The 19,249-nt window shown below is 36.1% G+C and overlaps 1 protein-coding gene across 2 annotated transcripts in view; it reads right to left on the minus strand.

Annotated features, from left to right (window-relative positions):
- Positions 1-19,249, minus strand: part of LOC150104351 (moesin/ezrin/radixin homolog 1-like) — a 341,827-nt gene that overhangs the window by 193,734 nt on the left and 128,844 nt on the right. For both annotated transcript variants that reach the window (XM_090396937.1, XM_090396936.1), the window contains 2 exons: positions 17,574-17,743; positions 191-274 (listed from right to left, as the gene is read on the minus strand). In XM_090396937.1, the coding sequence (XP_090253063.1) occupies positions 191-274; positions 17,574-17,743 (254 nt within the window). The remainder of the gene's footprint in view (positions 1-190; positions 275-17,573; positions 17,744-19,249) is intronic.

Below are 19,249 nucleotides of genomic sequence, written 5' to 3' on the forward strand. Positions count from 1 at the left end.
GTAATCCAAATCCAAAGTTTATAGGACATGATATAAGAAATATATTTCTGTCATGGTAATGCTAAGCAACTTGATATATCACTGTAAAGAGAAAGAGTAGAGAATGTCCAATATTTGGATAAATCCAAGGAGAGGTAAGGAAAGCTCATTAAGTATTTAATGAAAATTAATTTGCAGAAAATATATTTACCTAGGCATCCCTTTATGCTCTGCCCACCAGTTGGTTATTCTTTCTTCCCACTGCTCTTTAGACAGTTTATGTTGGTCCATTACTCTAAAATACAGAAATATTTAAAATAGACAATCTAATATAGTATTCATTTAATGGGTAATAATAATGTGAACAATCAAATTTAAGAGATTTTTTCAAAAATAAACATATACATTTTTGTTAAATTATATCAAGTACACAATTTAAAGGTATATAATGGGAAAGTACATGAAGATAATGACAGGCTAGGTGTTGGTTATTCATTATACTGCTTGACAGTATAAACAAAAGAAGAACATAATTTCCATTACTAACATTTAATGGATGTGATCACCATACAGTCTTGAGCAGGATAAAATTGAATTTCATATTGAAAAGAATAACACGTAAGAAAGTTTTAAAGAAATAAAAGTTGAGCAGCTCTCAGATGTGAACTGTAGACTAAAATATACAAAGATTATTGAAGAAAAAATGAAAGAGTTTGAGAACAGGAACCAAACCTTGCTGATTCAGTGGCAATCCCTGAAGAAGCCAGAGAAGCATGTGGTGAGGTTGTCTGTAAGGATAGAAAAATTAGAACTCCATGGTGGACACAGGAAGTCAAAGAAGCAGTGAAAGAAAAGAAGAAAGCATATCAAAAGTTCCTGGCAAATAAGTCAGCTTGTGCACTTAGAGAATACAGAGACAAATGTATGAAAGTTAAACACTGTGTAAAACTAACTAAACAAAAGTCATGGGAGGACTTAGGCAAGAATATAGAAAATAAATATAAAGACGTGGCAAGATATTTTTGAAGTTGTTGAAGAAGCTCAGAAATGGAGGAAATAGTGCTGTGAAAGGAATTAGAGATGATAAAGGTGACATGAAAGCAGGAGAAAAAGATATCCTTGATGTATGGAGTAATTACTTCGAAACATTGCTAAATGAAACAAGTAGTGATGACAGCACAGTGGTAAAAAACACTGACCAGTCAAGAATACACATCCATACTAGAAGTAGAAAAAGCCATCAAAAGCCTGAAATGTGGAAAGGCAGCAGGAGTAGATAATGTTCAACCAGAAATGCTCAACTATGGAGGTATAAAAGTCTTACAGTGGCTGCACAGCACAGTTCAGAAGACCTGGACAGAGGGATGAATTCCAGATGATATGAGTAGAGCTCTCATAGTACCCATATATAAAAAGGGAAATAAAACTGAATGCGAAAATTACAGAGGTATTTCTCTACTAAGTGTTCCTGATAAGATATATGCAATTATACTTGAGAAATTGTTGAGGATTGTGGAAGAGAAGCTTGGTGAAGAACAAGCTGGATACAGGCCAAATAGAGATTGTCAGGATCAGATTTTCACTTTACGACAGATAGCTGAGAAATCATGGGAATATAACAAAGATCTGTATTTAAGTTTTATCGATTTGGAAAAGGCATATGACAAGGTGCCAAGAGAGAAGCTATTCGAAACACTAGTTATATGGTGTAAATGGGACATCATATCAAGCGATACATAGTCTCTGTTAGAATTGTAAGTCAGCAGTTAGAATTGAAGGAAGTACAGGAAGATGGTTTATGTTAAATCTGGTGTCAGACAACTATGTACATTATCCCCCATCATTATCTATATGGATCATATTATGAAGGAAAGTGGTAATTAGTTTACGGAATTAACAATGCATATAAAGTATATTAATTAAAGGTAACTTTAATGAATAACTTCTATATTTCGGCAACGTCACATTGCCATCTTCAGGAACATAAAGATATGGTATGTGCACTCAGGAACTAACACAAAGCAAATGAGGAAGAAAGCAAGAAACTAATATTGTTCCTAAAGTCCTAATGGTGCCCTCTGGCAGACTAATTTGGTAGTCTTGGCAGTTGGGCTGAAGTTCTCATAATGAAAGTCTCCCAAATTTGGGGCAGTTTCATGCACCCAAATTTGTTGAGGTTAGGAACGTTTTTTAGAGCTGCTGAAGATTCTTTGAATAATCTTTTGTATTTAAGCTTGCTGCGATGAATTATTTTTGTTTTCTTCCAACAAATTTTATGTTGGGTATCTAAGGCATGGTCTGCCAGCCCAGAGCGGCTGTACTGGTGAAACTGGATGTAATCTTGGTGTTCTGAAATCCTGATATTTGTTGTTCTGCCTGTTTAGCCAAAGTAGGACAATTTGCAGCTGCAAGGGACCTGGTATACACCAGGTAGGTCTAGGGGAAGTGGTTGGTCTTTGGTAGAGCGGATAAGGGATGCCAACTTTTTATATGGTCTGTAACAGGAAGTAAGGTCATATTTTTTGAGGATATTGGTTATTTTCTCAGAGGTGCCCTGGATGTAGGGGATGGTGATAGACTTGGTGTAATCTTTATTGTGGAGGTGGGGAAGGGGGTTGTGGTTTACAGGTTTTAGTATTTTTTGGATTTTTTTGGGGTTATAGCCATTGGCTAAGAAAGTGTTGAGGCTTGCTACTAGAAGGAAAGTGGTATTAAACCTGATGTCAAAATAGGAGATGTTACATCCTCTGTCCAAAAAGAAACCGAACATTTCGTAAATAGAAGAAACTAGTGGTGCCACCTGTTGTATCTTTTTGTTGTCGAAAGCAGCAACCTTCATTAATGCTGTGTCGACTGTTTATGGCATTTGTTTCATTAGAAGTCGAGTTAGAGTGCCAAGAGTGATAGTGTGTTTTGACGAATGGTCAGAAAATGAGTTTCAAACAGAGCTGCAATTGACTTTTGTGTTAACCTCAGTAAAAGTTTTACCGAAATGCATCAAATGCTTCAAAAAGCATATGGTGCTGAATGCTTATCCCGTACTCAAGTTTGCGAGTGGTTTAAGCGATTTCAAAGTGGTTGTGAGACGCTTGAGGACGACGAAAATGCAGGCCGTCCCAAAAACTGGACTGAGCAAAGTTAACATCCAAAAAGTTGATTTCATCAAAGAAAACCCGAAATCATCCATGAGACTGAAGATGAATTGGGGATTCCAAAATCAACTGTGCATAACATTTTGACTAAGAGTTTGGGGCTTTGTAAATTGAATTTGCGATTTGTTCCCCACAAGTTGATCGACAACCAAAAAATGTATCGAATTGAACACTGCAAGGTCCTCATTAAAACCACTCGTAAGGACTGATACTTCCTTGAAATGATCGTTACTAGTGACGGAGTTTGTTTTTTTGAGTATGATCCCAAAACAAAGCGTCAGAGTGCTGAGTGGAGGCCACCAGTAGAGAGGCATCCAAAAAAAAGTCGCTTGGAAGTCAAAAGTAAAGACAATGCTGATTTGTTTCTACGATTCGGAAGGCATTATCCACAAAGAATTCGTTCCGCCTGCCCAAACAGTCAACGGTGAGTTTTATCTCGAAGTTTTGAAGCGATTGATAGCAAGAATTCGTCGCATATGGAATGAATATCGTGACGACGACCATTCGTCAAAACACACTGTCACTCTTGGCACTATAACTCAGCTTCTAATGAAACAAATGTCATAAAGAGTTGACACAACACTAATGAAGGTTGCTGCTTTCAATAACAAAAAGATAAAATAAGTTGCACCACTAGTTCCTTCTATTTTCGAAATAGAAGTTTCAGTTTCTTTTTGGACAGAGGGTGTAATATCAGCTCTTTGCTTTATGCAGATGATGTTATACTTCTAAATAAATCCACTACAAATCTAGAAGATCCCCTGACTAAATTGAATAACTGTTGTAATAGATATGGTATGAAGATCAGCAATAACAAGACAAAGACAATGAAAATAGGCAGAAACATTGAAAATATCAACTGCATTGTGAATGGAGAACCTATAGAACAAGTAAAACATTTCAACTACTTAAGCACGATTTTTAGTAAAGATGGTAAATTAAATATGAAAATAGACAACAGAATCAACAAAGCTGGTATGGTAGAAAGTCAATTGAATAAATTTATATGGAATAAAAGAGAAATTAGCCAAAACACTAAATTAGCTGTATACAAGACATTTATTGAAGCGAATTTTAACTTATGGATCTGAGAGCTGGGTCAGAAGTAAAACACTTGAGCAAAGGCTAAAGACCACAGATATGAGAGTGCTAAGAAAGATTAGGGGCATGAACAGATGGCATCAATGACAATATCATATTGGAAATGAGGAAAGAACTTGACATTGTCAGCATCCAGGAATGCGTTACCATAGCTAATCTAATGTGGTATGTCACTCAAACAGAATGGGAGAGGAAAGATTAGCAAAACAAGTCTTTTCTGCCAGGTTGGCAGGAAAAAGACCCAGAAGAAGACCAAGATATAGGTGGATTAATATGGTAAAAAGTGCCTTACAAGATAGAAATATAAGATCTGATAATATTGGGGTCTTGACAGGTAACAGGCTGATTTGGAGGAAAATTGTAGTTAGGAAGTTAGTAATGATGTAATTTTTCATGTAGTACTATCATATCCTGTACACCCCTTGATGGTATATATCAGGAATTTGATGACGATGATGAAGACATTTGCTGGATTTCAAACTAGAGCACAAATTACAAGACACACAGTAATGAAATTAGATTGTTGAGAAAAAATCAAATTTTAACCGAAAAGAACTAACGACGTATCAAGGCATCCTCTGTAGGGCAAGTGATAAATAAAAAAGAAATGATCACAAATGCAGTTTTGATGTACTTCAACACAGCTGTTAAAAGATCTAGAAGTCTGTCCCAAGTAGGACAAGTTCCACATGGAACCTTATATACTTCAAAATGTATAAGAGGACTGATTCTCTGGAGAAGAGATGAAGGTTACTAGTTTGAAAGTGGCATGAAGATATATTCACGATGAACTTAACCATCTTTACTGATGGATCCTAGATATAGGGAATGAGAATAGTTTTGTTGTGATCATGTGCAAGATGATGACATGCAATATTTTGTCTATTTTATAGGGGTCATAGCCACTGACTAGAAAATGTGTTGAAGAAAACTAAGTTCTGGCAAAAGGGCTGTATCAAGGGAACAAATAGTATTAGCTTTGATATTATTTCTGTCAACGTACCACTAACAGAAACCCTTGACTTTTAAACACATTCCTCTCTCCTCCGCAACATATCCGAGTTATTCAAATTATTATTTATCATTATACAATATCTCCATAGAGTTCAGAGACTCATCATGGAAGACCCAAACTGACTAATTACACACACAAATTCCATCATTCCTCTCCTTAAACTCATTCACTGTCAGGGAATTCACAACTAATTCTGGCAATCCATTCCACTCTTTCATTACTTTCCATGAAAAAAAATCTAGTCTGTACATTCTTACTAACCACACTCTGACACAGCTTCCATGGATGGCACCTAGTTTTCTGAGCATTTGTCACATATTTAAAAATTTCCTTTGCATCAATTATATAAATCCTCTTTACTAGCTTAAAAGTTTCTATCATGTTTTACAACATCTAAGTAATCCTTTGAGTCATTTTACCAACTTTTCCAATATGATCTCTAAACTTCAATTCTCTGTCCAGCATTATCCGGAGTCCATAGCCTCATCAATTTCCTGCAATCCAGTACCATCAATATGATACACTGTATGCAACCTTTTCAACCTTAAGTGCATAATCTTGCATTTTTCAACATTAAATTAACAATCATTATCCTTTTACTCACATGCCAATTTATTTAAATCATCCTGCAGAATATCGAACATCACCTTTATCAACTATTGCTCTCCCCAGTTTTGCCTCATCAGCAAACAAATGAATATCCCTTCTTAAACTAGGCACCCTCATTCATCTAGATTCCTCTCCACCATATATAACTCTCTGGTGTCTGTCTGTCACCCCTCCCCAACTTTTGTATAAAAGTTTTCCATGTGGTATTCTGTCAAAAATCCAGTCTGGGGTCTTTCCCCGAGAGGCAAAGCTACATGCCACCAGACGGGTCCCCAGGTTGCGGATCGGGGAATGGCCACCAGAGATGGTGGCTAACTGCGAATAGCCAATAAGCAGTCCCGGACAAGAAGCAGCAATACTAACAAGACTTGGTAGGTTAGTAGGCAACTCCAGTAACGCTATAAAATGCCACAGAAGTCCAATGACAGTACTGCGTCAAGGCGACCTTAGAGCACCCTACATCTAAATCTATATGCTCCTTCTGATTCTCTCCCAAACTCTTCAAGGAAAACTAAGGGTTTGTCAGAGAAGTGTCGATGTGCTGACAGTAAAAAAAAAAAAAAAACACAATTGAAATCTGATGCCAAAGTACAAGAAAAAAGACTCATGCCGGCTCGGACGTCGCGCGGTCATACAAGGTTCGTGTCCCCACTGGAGTAATCAGGATTGGATCGAAAAATAAGTTACTGAAAACAAACTCAGGCCTGTAAAGGATGGATCATCAGTTGGCACATGGAATGTCTGTACACTCTGGGCAACTGGAAAATTGCAGTTGCTTCAAGAAGAAAACAGATGTGATATTGGGTATTTCAGAAATGAGATGGACATTGTCAGGAGAATCAAATGGTGGAAGAGTTCTCTGGTCAGGAAATGAAAATAAGCATGAAGCAGGAGTAGGTTTCCTGCTAAGTAACAAGGCCTGTCAGGCAATGATAGGATACAAACCAGTTAGTGAAAGAATAATGGTTGCAAGATTCAGTGCCCAACCATTTAATATCACAACCATTCAAATATATGCACCCACTGCAGAGAGTGCAGATGAAAATATTGAGAGATTTTACAGGGATCTACAACTAGTAATTGATGAGGTACCGAAGCAGGATATACTCATCATTGGAGGAGACTGGAATACAAAGATTGGCAAAAATAACACAGGATGGGAAAAGATTATGGGAAAATTTGGATAAGGAGAAAGAAATGAACGTGGAAAGATGCTTCTGAAATTTGCCACGGATAACAACCTGATGATTTGCAATACCAAATTCCAACAAAAAGATTGTCGTAAATGGACATGGCGCTCCTTCGATGGCAAACACAGGAATATGATCAACCTGATATTAATAGACCAGAAATGGAGATCCTCAGTTCAACAGTGCAGATCATTCCAAGAAGCTGATAATGATTCGGTCTCAGCTTAGTGATTGAGAATATAAGACTAAAACTGAAACAGAAGTAAAAAGGAAAGTTCCAAAAAGCTAGAGACATCTAAAAACCAAATGAAGACAGGCTCAGAACAGCATATCAAAACATATTGGAAACTAAGCTTAAGATCCCAAGTGAAAAATAAAATATAAATACAAGAGCAGAAAGACTGAACTACACTGCTAGAAAAAGCAGTAGAGGAAGTAATTCCTGAAAGAGAAAAGATCAACAAGAAATGGATAACTCAGGAAACCCTAAAATTGGTAAAGAGAGAACTAAAACTTAAAAGAGATAATTCAGAGGCAGCAGATGAGTTATACCGTCAAAAATGCAATGAAGTACGGAAAGCAGCAAGATCTGATAAAGCCAAATGGTTGGAGGACCAATGCAAAGACATTGAACAGTACCATGGAGAACACAAAACTAGAGAGGTCTACAAACTTATAAGAAATGTCAATAGGAAGTGGCAAACAAGATCAGTAGCAGTCGAAGATGAAAATGGTAAAGTATTGATGGACAAGATAGAAATCATACATAGATGGACAAGATATTGCAGCAAACTATATAAAAATAAACTAAATGATACTGCAACAGAAGTAATCAAAGAACTAAAAGCAATCTCTCCACCAGCAGAGATCATTGAAAATGACATCTTGGAAGAAGAGGTGAATAAGCTATAAAACATCTCAAGAACAACAAGAGTCCTGGAAATGACAACATAATAGGCGAGATACTAAAATATGCGGGAGAATCAGTTGCAAAAGAAATACATAAGCTATGTAATGAAATATGGAGATCAGGGTATACCTCCCAAAGAGTGGAAAAAATCGGTCTTGGTTGTTCTTCATAAGAAAGGCAGTGCTTTAGAATGCACCTATTACAGAACTACTGCATTAATGAGTCATCTTGGCAAAGTGCTGATGAAAATACTAACAGAGCGCCTGAAGGGGCATATGGAGGCAAATCTTCCGGATGAGTAAGCCGGATTTCGACAAGATAGAAGTACAGTGCAACAAATACTCGCACTAAGACTAATAGCAGAGATAGCTCGAAGAAAGAACAAAAAGATATATTGCTGTTTCGTTAACTTCCAAAAAGCATTTCATAATATTGACCAAAATATAACATGGGCTGTCTTGGAATCTTATGGTGTGGACAATAAATTGATCCACCTGCTGAAAGATATAAACAGCCAAGCACAAGCAAAAATCAGAATAGCAGGTGAGACTGGAGATTGGTTTGCCACTAGTCAAGGCACAAGACCAGGGGACCAATCTGCTATCCAATTCTGCTGTCACTTTATTATAAAATGTGAATAAATTACTAAGACAGGAACTGCCCTTTAAATAACTGAGCTGCACACTATACAGTATCGCATCCCTATCCAGCCAATGTAGGATTTTACCATTAACCAACTTTTCCAACACTTTAACAACCACTCCTGATATAGTAATTGGTCTACAGGTGTATACCTCTGTCTTGGAGCCACCTTTATGTAACGGAACTATCTTACCCTCTTTCAACTCACATGGAACCCTGGGAGAGTTGAAACTTAGATTGAACAGCTTCATCAGAGGCAATGCCAATTCTCTTGCACATTCACGCAGAACATGAGCTGACATGCTATCCAGTCCGACTGCTGTGTTTATTCATATTTTTTAATATGCTGAACACCTCCTCTTCATTTATCTCAATTGTGACATGTATCTATAATATCAGCAACTGTAAAATCTCCACTTGGCTGATACATCTTTGTAAAATTATCACTCATCAACTGAACTATTTCTTTTGCCTCTGCCACTTCCTACTATGAGCAATGCTTAAAGTCATCCTACCACAGTCATTTTCCTCTTACTTGCAGCATAACAAAAAAACTCTTTTGGGTTTACTTTGGCCTGCTTAGCAAATTTTGTCTCATAATCTGATTTGGCCTTTCTTGCTTGCACTTTGTACTGATCATGAGTATGCTGATCACTTTTTTCTTCACATTTCCTCCACAATGTTTTCTTTTTATTAGCTCCTGTGTAGCTCAGTGGAAGTGGTGTTTACACTCCTCAGTGCTAAACTGCCCAAAGTGAGTTCAATTCTAGTCGCCGACTAGAATCTAACTTTTTCTAAGCTTTTTTTTGACTGATTCCCGAGTTAGTCAATCTCTGGCACGGGCAAGCATGTTTTTCTTCTGGAAACTCGGGTTTTTCGTCCCGTAAACTAAAGAAAATTGACTGTAGAACCCACGCTATTATCAGACATTAAAAATATATTGTGTTAGGATTAGATACCATGAGATGACAGCATTTGTTGGCTGTCTCTTCACTGCATGCTGCTTAATTAGTGATAGCCTGGGGCCAGCTTTCTCTGATTCACTACTAGTGGAGATTGAACTGCTGAATCAGTCTCCAAAAGCTAGATAGGGCTAAAACAGCCTGGCCTCCTCTCTATATGGGAATAAAATGGCATTAGCTGATTTTTTTTTTTTTATTTTCCAGCTCTTGCTTTATATCCCTACCCATCCACTTAATTCCAACTTAGTTTATCCTCCTGCCCTTGGGTATGCAGTCTGATACTCCTTATCTCTAATAATCTCTGACCACTTCCCATGAACTACTGGACATTCTTTCTATGTAGCTTCTCAAGCCATGGCATTGCTCCAAGAGAAGTCCTTAGTCTGTCATAATTACTAGCTTAATAGTTTAACCTTTTTCTTGATAGGGAATTCCACATGTTTGGCAATTTCCCAGAACAAATCAGCATGGTCATTCTCCCCGATTGGAGTGGAGTAACTACCTTGATTATGGATATATCTTCTGATGTTATTATCAGATCCAAATCCCTCATTATTCCTCAAACTCCTTGTCCCGTGTACAACATGTTGCTTCATGTAATTATTCCTCAGCAACTGTATAAATTCCACTTTCATTTTGCCATACCTCCTTTCCTCCCTCCAATCTATGTCTCCAAGTCCCCCATAATAATTGTTCAGCCTGCACTCACTGTGCTAATCTGCCAATACATTGCATCTACACCACAGACTTATGTTATTTTTCATGGAAAGGAAAAATTAAACAGGTAATTGGAACTGAAACTGGTCACTTGCCCCAATTTCTATATTTAGAAATTGGAGCAAGTGACCAGTGCCAATTACAATAAATAAGTAATTTGTAGAAAACTAAACATTAATAATGCTACACACAAGGTGAGAGTCTTTCCTGCTATGTAGAAGCATCCGATGTTGGGTCTTATTGCCTAGACTTGGCCTAGATGGACAAGTGGTTAGCATATCTGTTCTCCAACCAACAGGCTATGGGTTCAACTACCATGGGCTATTAAAAAAATTCATGATGTATGATTAGAATAAGACTTTCATATATCTTAGATAGAGAAAGGCAGTCCTTCCAATTTAAGTTCTGTCAAACCACATGCATTCCTGTCAACAGGGATCCAGAAATCCACTTACCCACTTGCCATAGGCAAGTAGTGAGTGAATTATTAGCCTTGTTCTAAATGCAAAAATATTTCTTTCCCATAATTTGCACTTAAACATCTGATTCACTCTCGAGTTAATTTATCATGGTAGCTCCCAACGAATTTATTAGAAAAGTTTTATTTTCAGAGAGTTGGAGATAAAACATTTGGATCTGAAATCCTTAATTCAAAATCTACAATGGTCGCTTTTAAAGAATTGTTGAAGCATTTGTGCTTTGCTCTAAAGATCATAAGTATACCAATCATCTCCACTTTCTTCTCTTTTTTATTTCCTTTAACGTTCAGAACTTTATTTTTCTTTCTATATGAGAAAGACTGTTAGTTTTTTCATAGTAATTAAACATTCGACCTGCTGTATCTCCCCCCATCCCCAATGGTGGTTCTGTTATCATTGTTGCAACATAATTGATAACTTATGAAAGTTTTTCTTTCGATATTTAAGACTTCATAGATATCTGCTTTCGAGTTCCAAAAATCTCCTCATTTCACTCAGAGTAATATTACAAGGTTCTTTTTACTCCACGCATACTCAACACACTTCTGGTTTTCGTTTCAGTCATGGAGAGATAAATATAACCAGTCATTACATGTTATAGTTACACTGCTTTACGTGAAACAGAAAATAGATAAGTTTTTCATATCGTATATGCATTTAAATTAAATTGCAGTTATCATTTCCAATAAAGAAATTTTTAATCAAATCAATTCATTAATTTAGTTTAGTATTAACTTGAAAGGTATATACAGTATATGCATGATATATGTAATTATTATAATTATGTAAAGCCTCCAAGGGATCCAAGAACTCGCTGTAGAAGAGAACACTACACTACAACTCACCATCTTCCTTGCTTAATCCTTCAACTACATGACACCACTACAATCGACACAGTCTAATAATAGACAATCTATTCTTTAAAAAAATAATAATTGTACTTTTTTTACAATATATTTTCATCAACAAGAGCAACAATTACAATAAAATTAAAATTGGCACAATCTAATTAAATACTGCAGCACATCTATATATCTTATTCTTCGAACACCTTTGCCCCTTAAGCAGATGTGCACAAATGTAATATAGTATTATCCTAGGCCAATTTTCACAGCTCACAACGTAAATTAGCATAGTGTAATTAAATGCATGAAAATTATACATAATGCAGATTCTTTTTAACACTTATTTAAAAAATACAATTATCTTGCAAATCCAAATCAAGACTGGATCATCTGACTGAGTAAATTGTGAAAAATGAGTCTGGCTCCACATTGAGTGACACCTACTTGTTTTCATGAATTTTACTGTCTTCCCAGTTAAAATTATCGTTCACAGATAATTTATATAATTCACCCTTTATTATGAACAATAAACAAAAGAAAGCACAAATCAAGCAGTGATGCATAATTTAAACCTATCTTAAAAGAAATCATACTTCAGTATAATTACATATAATGTAATTATATGTAATTATAATTACATATAATGTACAGTAAGAATTGAAAAATGTATTACTCTGTTTTGTGAAAATAATGTGTGTTGTTTAATCACCTATAACAATATTTATATAAGATAGTACTTGGGCAAGTAAACTTTTTTTCTGGCTAGTAGATCTAAGTTGTATTTCTGGAGCCCTTCCAGCCATGCCTAAATGAATCACCTGATGAACATTACTTCATTGGATTAGCCTCTCCCGATAGTTATTTACTGTACCTAGCAGCCATTTAATATTAGTTAGTTATTTTACTTTACAAACAACTCTCTTTCCCACTCCTCAATTTTTTATTTTTTTAATCATCATCAAATTCCTGCTATGTACCCTCAAGGGGTATACAAGATATGATAGTACTACATGAAAAATTTATATCATTACTAACTTCCTATCTACAATTTTCCTCCAAATCAGTCTGTTACTTGTCAAGACTCGAATATAATCAGATCTTATATTTCTATCGTTTAAGGCACTTTGTACCGTATCAACCCACCTATATCTTGGTCTTCCTCTCGGTCATTTTGCTGCCAACCTTGCAGAGAACACTTGTTTTGCTAATATCTTTCCTCGCCCATTCTGTTTAAGTGACCATACCACCTGATATTAGCTCTGCTAACGCATTCCTAGATGCTGGCAAATGTCAAGTTCTTTCCTAATATCATCGTTTTTAATACGATATTGCCATTGATGCCATCTGTTCACACCTCTAATCTTTCTCAGGACTCTCATATCTGCAGTCGCTAGTCTTTGGTCAAGTGTTTTACTTCTGACCCAGCTCTCAGATCCATAAGTTAAAACTGGTTTGAACACTGTCTTGTATACAGCTAATTTAGTGTTCTGAATTTCTCTCTTACTACATATGAATTTATTCAATTGACTTCCTACCATAACAGCTTTCTTGATTCTGTTGTCTATTTCCAAATTTAATTTACCATCTTCACTAAAACCCGTGCCTAAGTAGCTGAAATGTTTCTTGTTCCACAAGTTCTCTGTTCACAATGCAATTGACATTTTTAACGATTCTGCCTATTTTCATTGTCTTTGAATTTTTATTGCTGACCTTCATACATCTATTACAACAGTTATTCAATTTAGTAGAGAATCTTGCAGACTTGTAGCAGATTTATTTTATAAGTATAACATCACCTGCATAAAGCAAAGAGAGCTGATAATTAACATCTCCAATTTTGATATCAGGTTTAATACCACTTTCCTTCATAATATGACCCATATAGATAATGAATAAAATAGGGGATAATGTACATCCTTGTCTCACACCAGATTTAATATTAAACCATCTTCCTGTACTTCCTTCAATTCTAACTGCTGATTTACAACTCAAATAAAGACAAAGTATTGCTCTTTATAATGCCCCATTGACACCATATAACTGTAGCGCATTGAATAGTTTCTCTCTTGGCACCTTGTCATATGCCGTTTTCTAGATCAACAAAACTTAAATACAGATCTTTGTTATATTCCCATGATTTCTCGACTATTTGTCATAAAGTGAGGATCTGATCCTGACAGCCTCTATTTGGCCTGAATCCAGCTTGTTCTTCACCAGCTTTTCTTCAACAATTCTTCTCAGCTGTTTCTCAAGTATACTTGCATACATCTTACCAGGAACACTCAGTAGGGAAATACTTCTGTAATTCTCACATTCAGTTTTATTTCCCTTCTTATATATGGGTACTATGAGAGCTCTACTCCAATCATCAGGAATTCATCCCTCTGTCCACGCCTTCTGAACTATGCAGTGCAGCCACTGTAAGACTCTTATACCACCATACTTCAGCATTTCTGGTCGAATATCATCAACTCCTGCTGCCTTTCCACATTTCAGGCTTTTGATGGCTTTTTCTACTTCAAGTATCTATATGTATTCCTGACTATATGCCTGTGTTGCGTGTTTTATACAACTGTGCTATCACAACTTGTTTCGTTTAGCAATTTTTCACAATAATTACTACATACTTCAAGGATATCTTTTTCTCTTGTTTTCATGTCACCTTTATCATCTCTAATTCCTTTTACAATACTCTTTCCTCCATTTCTGAGCTTCTTCAACAACCTCCAGAATATTTTGCTACCTTCTTGATATTTATTTTCTATATTCTTGCCAAAGTCCTCCCATGACTTTTGTTTAGCTAGTTTTACACAATGTTTAACTTTCTTACATTTGTCTCTGTATTCTCTAATAGCACAAGCTGACTTATTTGCCAAGAACTTTTGATACGCTTTCTTCTTTTCCTTCACTGCCTCTTTAACTTCCTGTGTCCACCATGGAATTCTAATTTTTCTATCCTTGCAGACAACCTCACCACATGCCTCTCTGGCTGAATCAATCAGGGTTTTCTTCAAGGCTTGCCACTGAATTTCCAAGGTGTGGTTTGTGTTCTCAAACTCTTTCATTTTTTCTTCAATAATCTTTGTATATTTTAGTCTACAGTTCACATCTGAGAACTGCTCAATGTTTATTCGCTTTAAAACTTTCTTACATGTTATTCTTTTCAATATGAAATTCAATTTTTCCTGCTCAAAACTAAATAATGATCACTTCCAATTTCAAATCCTCTAATACACCCTGGTGTCCTGCACCAGGGAGAAAACATCACTATCAACAATAACAGTCAATGAGACTTTTCTTATTCCTTGCCTCTTCTCTCCATGTGAATTTGTGCACATTTTTATGTTGGAACATGGTATTAGTAATAACCAGTCCATGTCCTGAGCAGAAATCCAACGGATATTTGCCATTATTATTAGCTTTGCTGTTTTCTCCAAATTTTCCCAAAATATTTTTGTATGTGTCACAATCACTTCCTACTCTGCTATTTAGATCACCGACAAGGACCAACTTTTCCTTTTCATTGTGTCAGTAGCTTTCTCTAGAGTCTCAAAAAATTCTTCCATTTCTACCTCAGTAGAGCCTTCTATGGGACTATAGGTACAAATAAGTCTCATTGTCCAGTTCCCCATTTTGATATTTGCTCATATCACCCTACTTGAGACTGCCTGCCATTCAAGATTAGCCTCGTATTAGTGTTGAATATTATGGCTACTCCTTTTCCTTGATTGTCATTGCCTGAATATAACATTTTGTATTTATTACTCAGAAAGGTCTCACCAGTTTGTCTTTTTTTTGTTTCAGTCATCCCTATTATATCGATCTGGTACTTATCTAATTCCTCAGCTAGCTCCATTTCTTTGCCATTCAGGCTTCTTATGTCGATAGTACCGATCTTGAACTCTGGTGATATTGAGTTGGAGTGTGTTTTCGGGTTTGTTTCAGTAGCTGACTTTTCGCTGTTCGTCCTTGTTCCCTGGCGAAAAAAATGGGGGCCTTGTTTAACCGGGCGACGCCCCAGCCGGCATGAAATTTTGTCGTGTTGTACTATAATTTTGTATATTGGTTTAAACCAATAAGAATACAATTTGGTCAGTTAAATCCCAAATTGGCAGCCCATCCTCATTCGTTCAGTATCAAAGTAGATACCCAACAGGGTGCACCACGGGAGGGTGAGGATTGGACATTAGGTCAAAAGCCCTGGTCAGTTCTCTGCATTCCTTTAAAGGCTACGTGGAGGTCTCCTCTCAGTTATACAGCTTTGACCTTTAAGCACCCCTATTTTTTTAATGCTATCATAAATGTACATGTGCATGTCTAAAATTTACAGGATTACATGCTATTCACTCTATCCAGCAACACATGTAATATCACAAATGTTAATTATTAATAATTCATTTGCCAGTAATTAAAGTATATTTACTCACACTTGTTCTTTCCTTTACATTTCCCATTCTCACATGGCTTATTAATGATTGTTCACATATTTATATCAAGTCATCCTAAAAGTAATGTCATTTTTTTTATGCTGTAGTTGTTCAAATGTGTCTCAGCTTGTCTAAATATGAATTTTTAAAACTTTATAAGTGTCACTAAGCTGAGGTGGCCTCATTCCTTTGCAAGAACATCATAAATAACTCTTTATTACTATGGAGGTCACTGAAGAGCACATTAAGCATATTCTTTATGAGTTCAAAAAAGGCAACAATGCTGCTAACACTGTAAAAAATGTGCTAGAAGTGTATGGCAATAATGTTTTGAAAGTGTGAATGTGCCAGCAATGGTTCCAAAAATTTTGACAAGGGAGCTTTATCTTGAAAGGTTCCCCTCACTCCAGGTGCCCTGTTTCTCTTGATGATAATATAGAAGCTGCTATTGAAAGAAATGACAATGCAACTGTTAAAGATTTAATGCAAAACTGTTGAAGATTTAGCAAAAGATCTTAATTCATTGTCATCAACCATCCATTGGCATTTGCAATAATTTGGAATTGTGTCTAAGCCTGGCAAGTGGGTTCCTCATGAACAACAATTGACGAGAGCGTGTCAACATCTGCACAGCTCTTCATTCTCAAGAAGTTCAATCTCTGTTTTTGAGTCATGTAGTCATGAATGTAGCAATAATGTAACAATAAGTGGTGATGAAAAGTGGGTACTTTACAAGAATGTTGAGTGCCGTAGGCAGTGGGTTCATTCAGGGGAACAGGCTAAACCTCAGCCCAAAACGAGACCTCCACCCTCAGAAGATTTTGTTAAGCATTTGGTGGGATATGACTGGTATTATACACTTTGAACTTTTGCCACAAAACTAAACAATCACAGCTGAAGTATATTGTGAACAACTCGATTGACTGAATGAAAAACTTAAAGAAAAGAGGTGTTCTCTGATCAATCAAAAGGGAGTTGATATGCACACCCTCATAATGCAAGAATCACCTGTACCAAGATAAGAAACTCAGGTGGGAAAAGTTTCCACATCCTCTGTATTCTCCTGATCTTGTACCTTCAGATTACCACATATTTCGAAGTTTGCAACATTTCATAAATGACAAAATACGATACATCAGAGGCACTGAAACAGCCTATTCAACTTTTTTGTCTCCAAACCTCCTGAATTCCATGGAAATCATACTATGAGGCTTTCACAATGTTGGTAGAGCGTTGGTAGATTTGGTAGAGAGTTGGTAGATTTATCTTTTATATCCTTTCAAACTTAATGCTAAAAACGACATTACTTTTGGGATGACCAGATACATATTTACTCTCAATACTATTCCACTGTTTAAAAACAGTAGCATGCACTGTTTTTAAATCAGTCAAAATTTACTTATTTAAATCTATTTTTGAAAGCATATAGAACTGAGATTGTGTAGTTTTATAACAAAACTGCTCAAGCATAAAGCCTCTAAATTCACAATTTTCTGTGTATATGAACATGTTCATTGACAAATTAGTTGATCATGTTGTTATTACCTTTGAGGAAGCAATCTCTCATTAGATAAAGATCCAGATATGTAACGTTCTGAAGAATAATCTCCATACTTGGCTTGGACTGCATATGATGCTAGAAGAACTGATGTTTCAGGTGGACAGTATATTTCATCACTGAGAATGCCATTCCTCACTTGGAGATAAAATAAGCGCTAAATAAAATACAGATATATTAAATACAGTATGATTTGGTTATGTACAGAATATATATAAAATATTTCAATAATTTCAAAGTTCTATATTTATTTTTCCTTTCCTCAGTTGAAGGTGTTTTAGTTCTCTGAGTAAATTTCAATATTAACTAAATCAATTTTTCAGACTTCATTATTATTATTTTTTAATGTTGTACAGGAAATATTATAAATCAAGTTTTTAAACCCTCGAAGGTAATAAAACATACTCTGATTAGAGCTTATAAAGCAATGGCAAGACCAGTTCTGATTTATGGAAGTGAGGCATGGATGATCAGAAAAGGAGAATGAGAGAAGAATAATTTTTTATTGACACTTTAGAATGGCAAGGAGATAGTGCTTAAGGAATTTGGTTATAGAAGACCTTGAAGTCTGAATTATATGGATACTACAAGGTGTTGAAAATGAATAAGAGGAATGGATAGTACTATCATGAGCTAAACTATAAACAGGACTGGATGTCAGAAAGTGGGCATCACTGATGTATAGAAGAGTGTCAATGAAAGCACAGAGCCATGGGTATTCCACAGCACTGAATAAAATATCTGATGTAAGAAAACCATGACTTGTGGTGAATGACTGGAAAGGAAGCAGGCAATGCACTCAGAAACAGGTAGAGGGAATGCGTAAGATGGCAACTTGGTAAGAAGGCCATGGTGTCAAACTAACAAATACCTTGTAAATATCAAAAATGACCACTTGAGTTTCTCCAAAATGGAGAAACTCAAGTGGGTGAGGTTAGCTATGGAGTGAGAATGGCAGAATCGATGAGGGGGGGGGGGGGTTTCCAAAAAGGAAGGTAACAGTTTTTTTTTTTCTTGAGGATGCTTAATAATAGGAAGAAATTATACACCAAGAAATAAGTGAACATGCACTACTTCTCCACAAAGTCTCTAAATTTGTTGATGTGCTTGTTCCAACAACAGATCAGTTTATCAATAAGTACTGGAGAAGTCTGTGCCCACACACAGCAACCAACACTAAACTGTCTGATGAACTTCCCCACCCATTGTGAAATGCTTTCTGGAAAGGTGTTTCTTAAGGGAGCCAAACAAATGGAAGTCTCAAGGTGCTAAGTCTGGGTTATAGTGTTGGGGGATATGGCGAGTTTCCCAACGATTAACAGTGCAACCACTCAAAAGTCATGCATGCAGGCAGTATCTGGAGTAGTGTTGTTGTGCACCAAAATTATGCGGCTTATCAGCAGTCCTGGTCATTTGTGTCGATTGTTGGCTTTCACAATAGCTCTTTACATGTTAGAGTTCACAGAGGATATGAAATAAGTAGTGACCACTTCCATATTAAAATAAAATTCAAATCATCACCTAAATGGCTACAAATAACAAGACCAGAAAGAAAATTTGCATTTGTTTATAAAACTGGATTATTAAATGACAAATATGCAATGCTATATAAACAAAGAATTAACTAATATTTAGATAAAATAACACAAAATGAAGAAATAGA

The sequence above is a fragment of the Typopeltis vanoorti genome, chromosome 8 (genome assembly GCF_054136105.1).
Source record: "Typopeltis vanoorti isolate ZY-2024b chromosome 8, IOZ_Tvanoo_1.0, whole genome shotgun sequence".
Classification (NCBI taxonomy): Eukaryota; Metazoa; Arthropoda; class Arachnida; order Uropygi; family Thelyphonidae; genus Typopeltis; species Typopeltis vanoorti.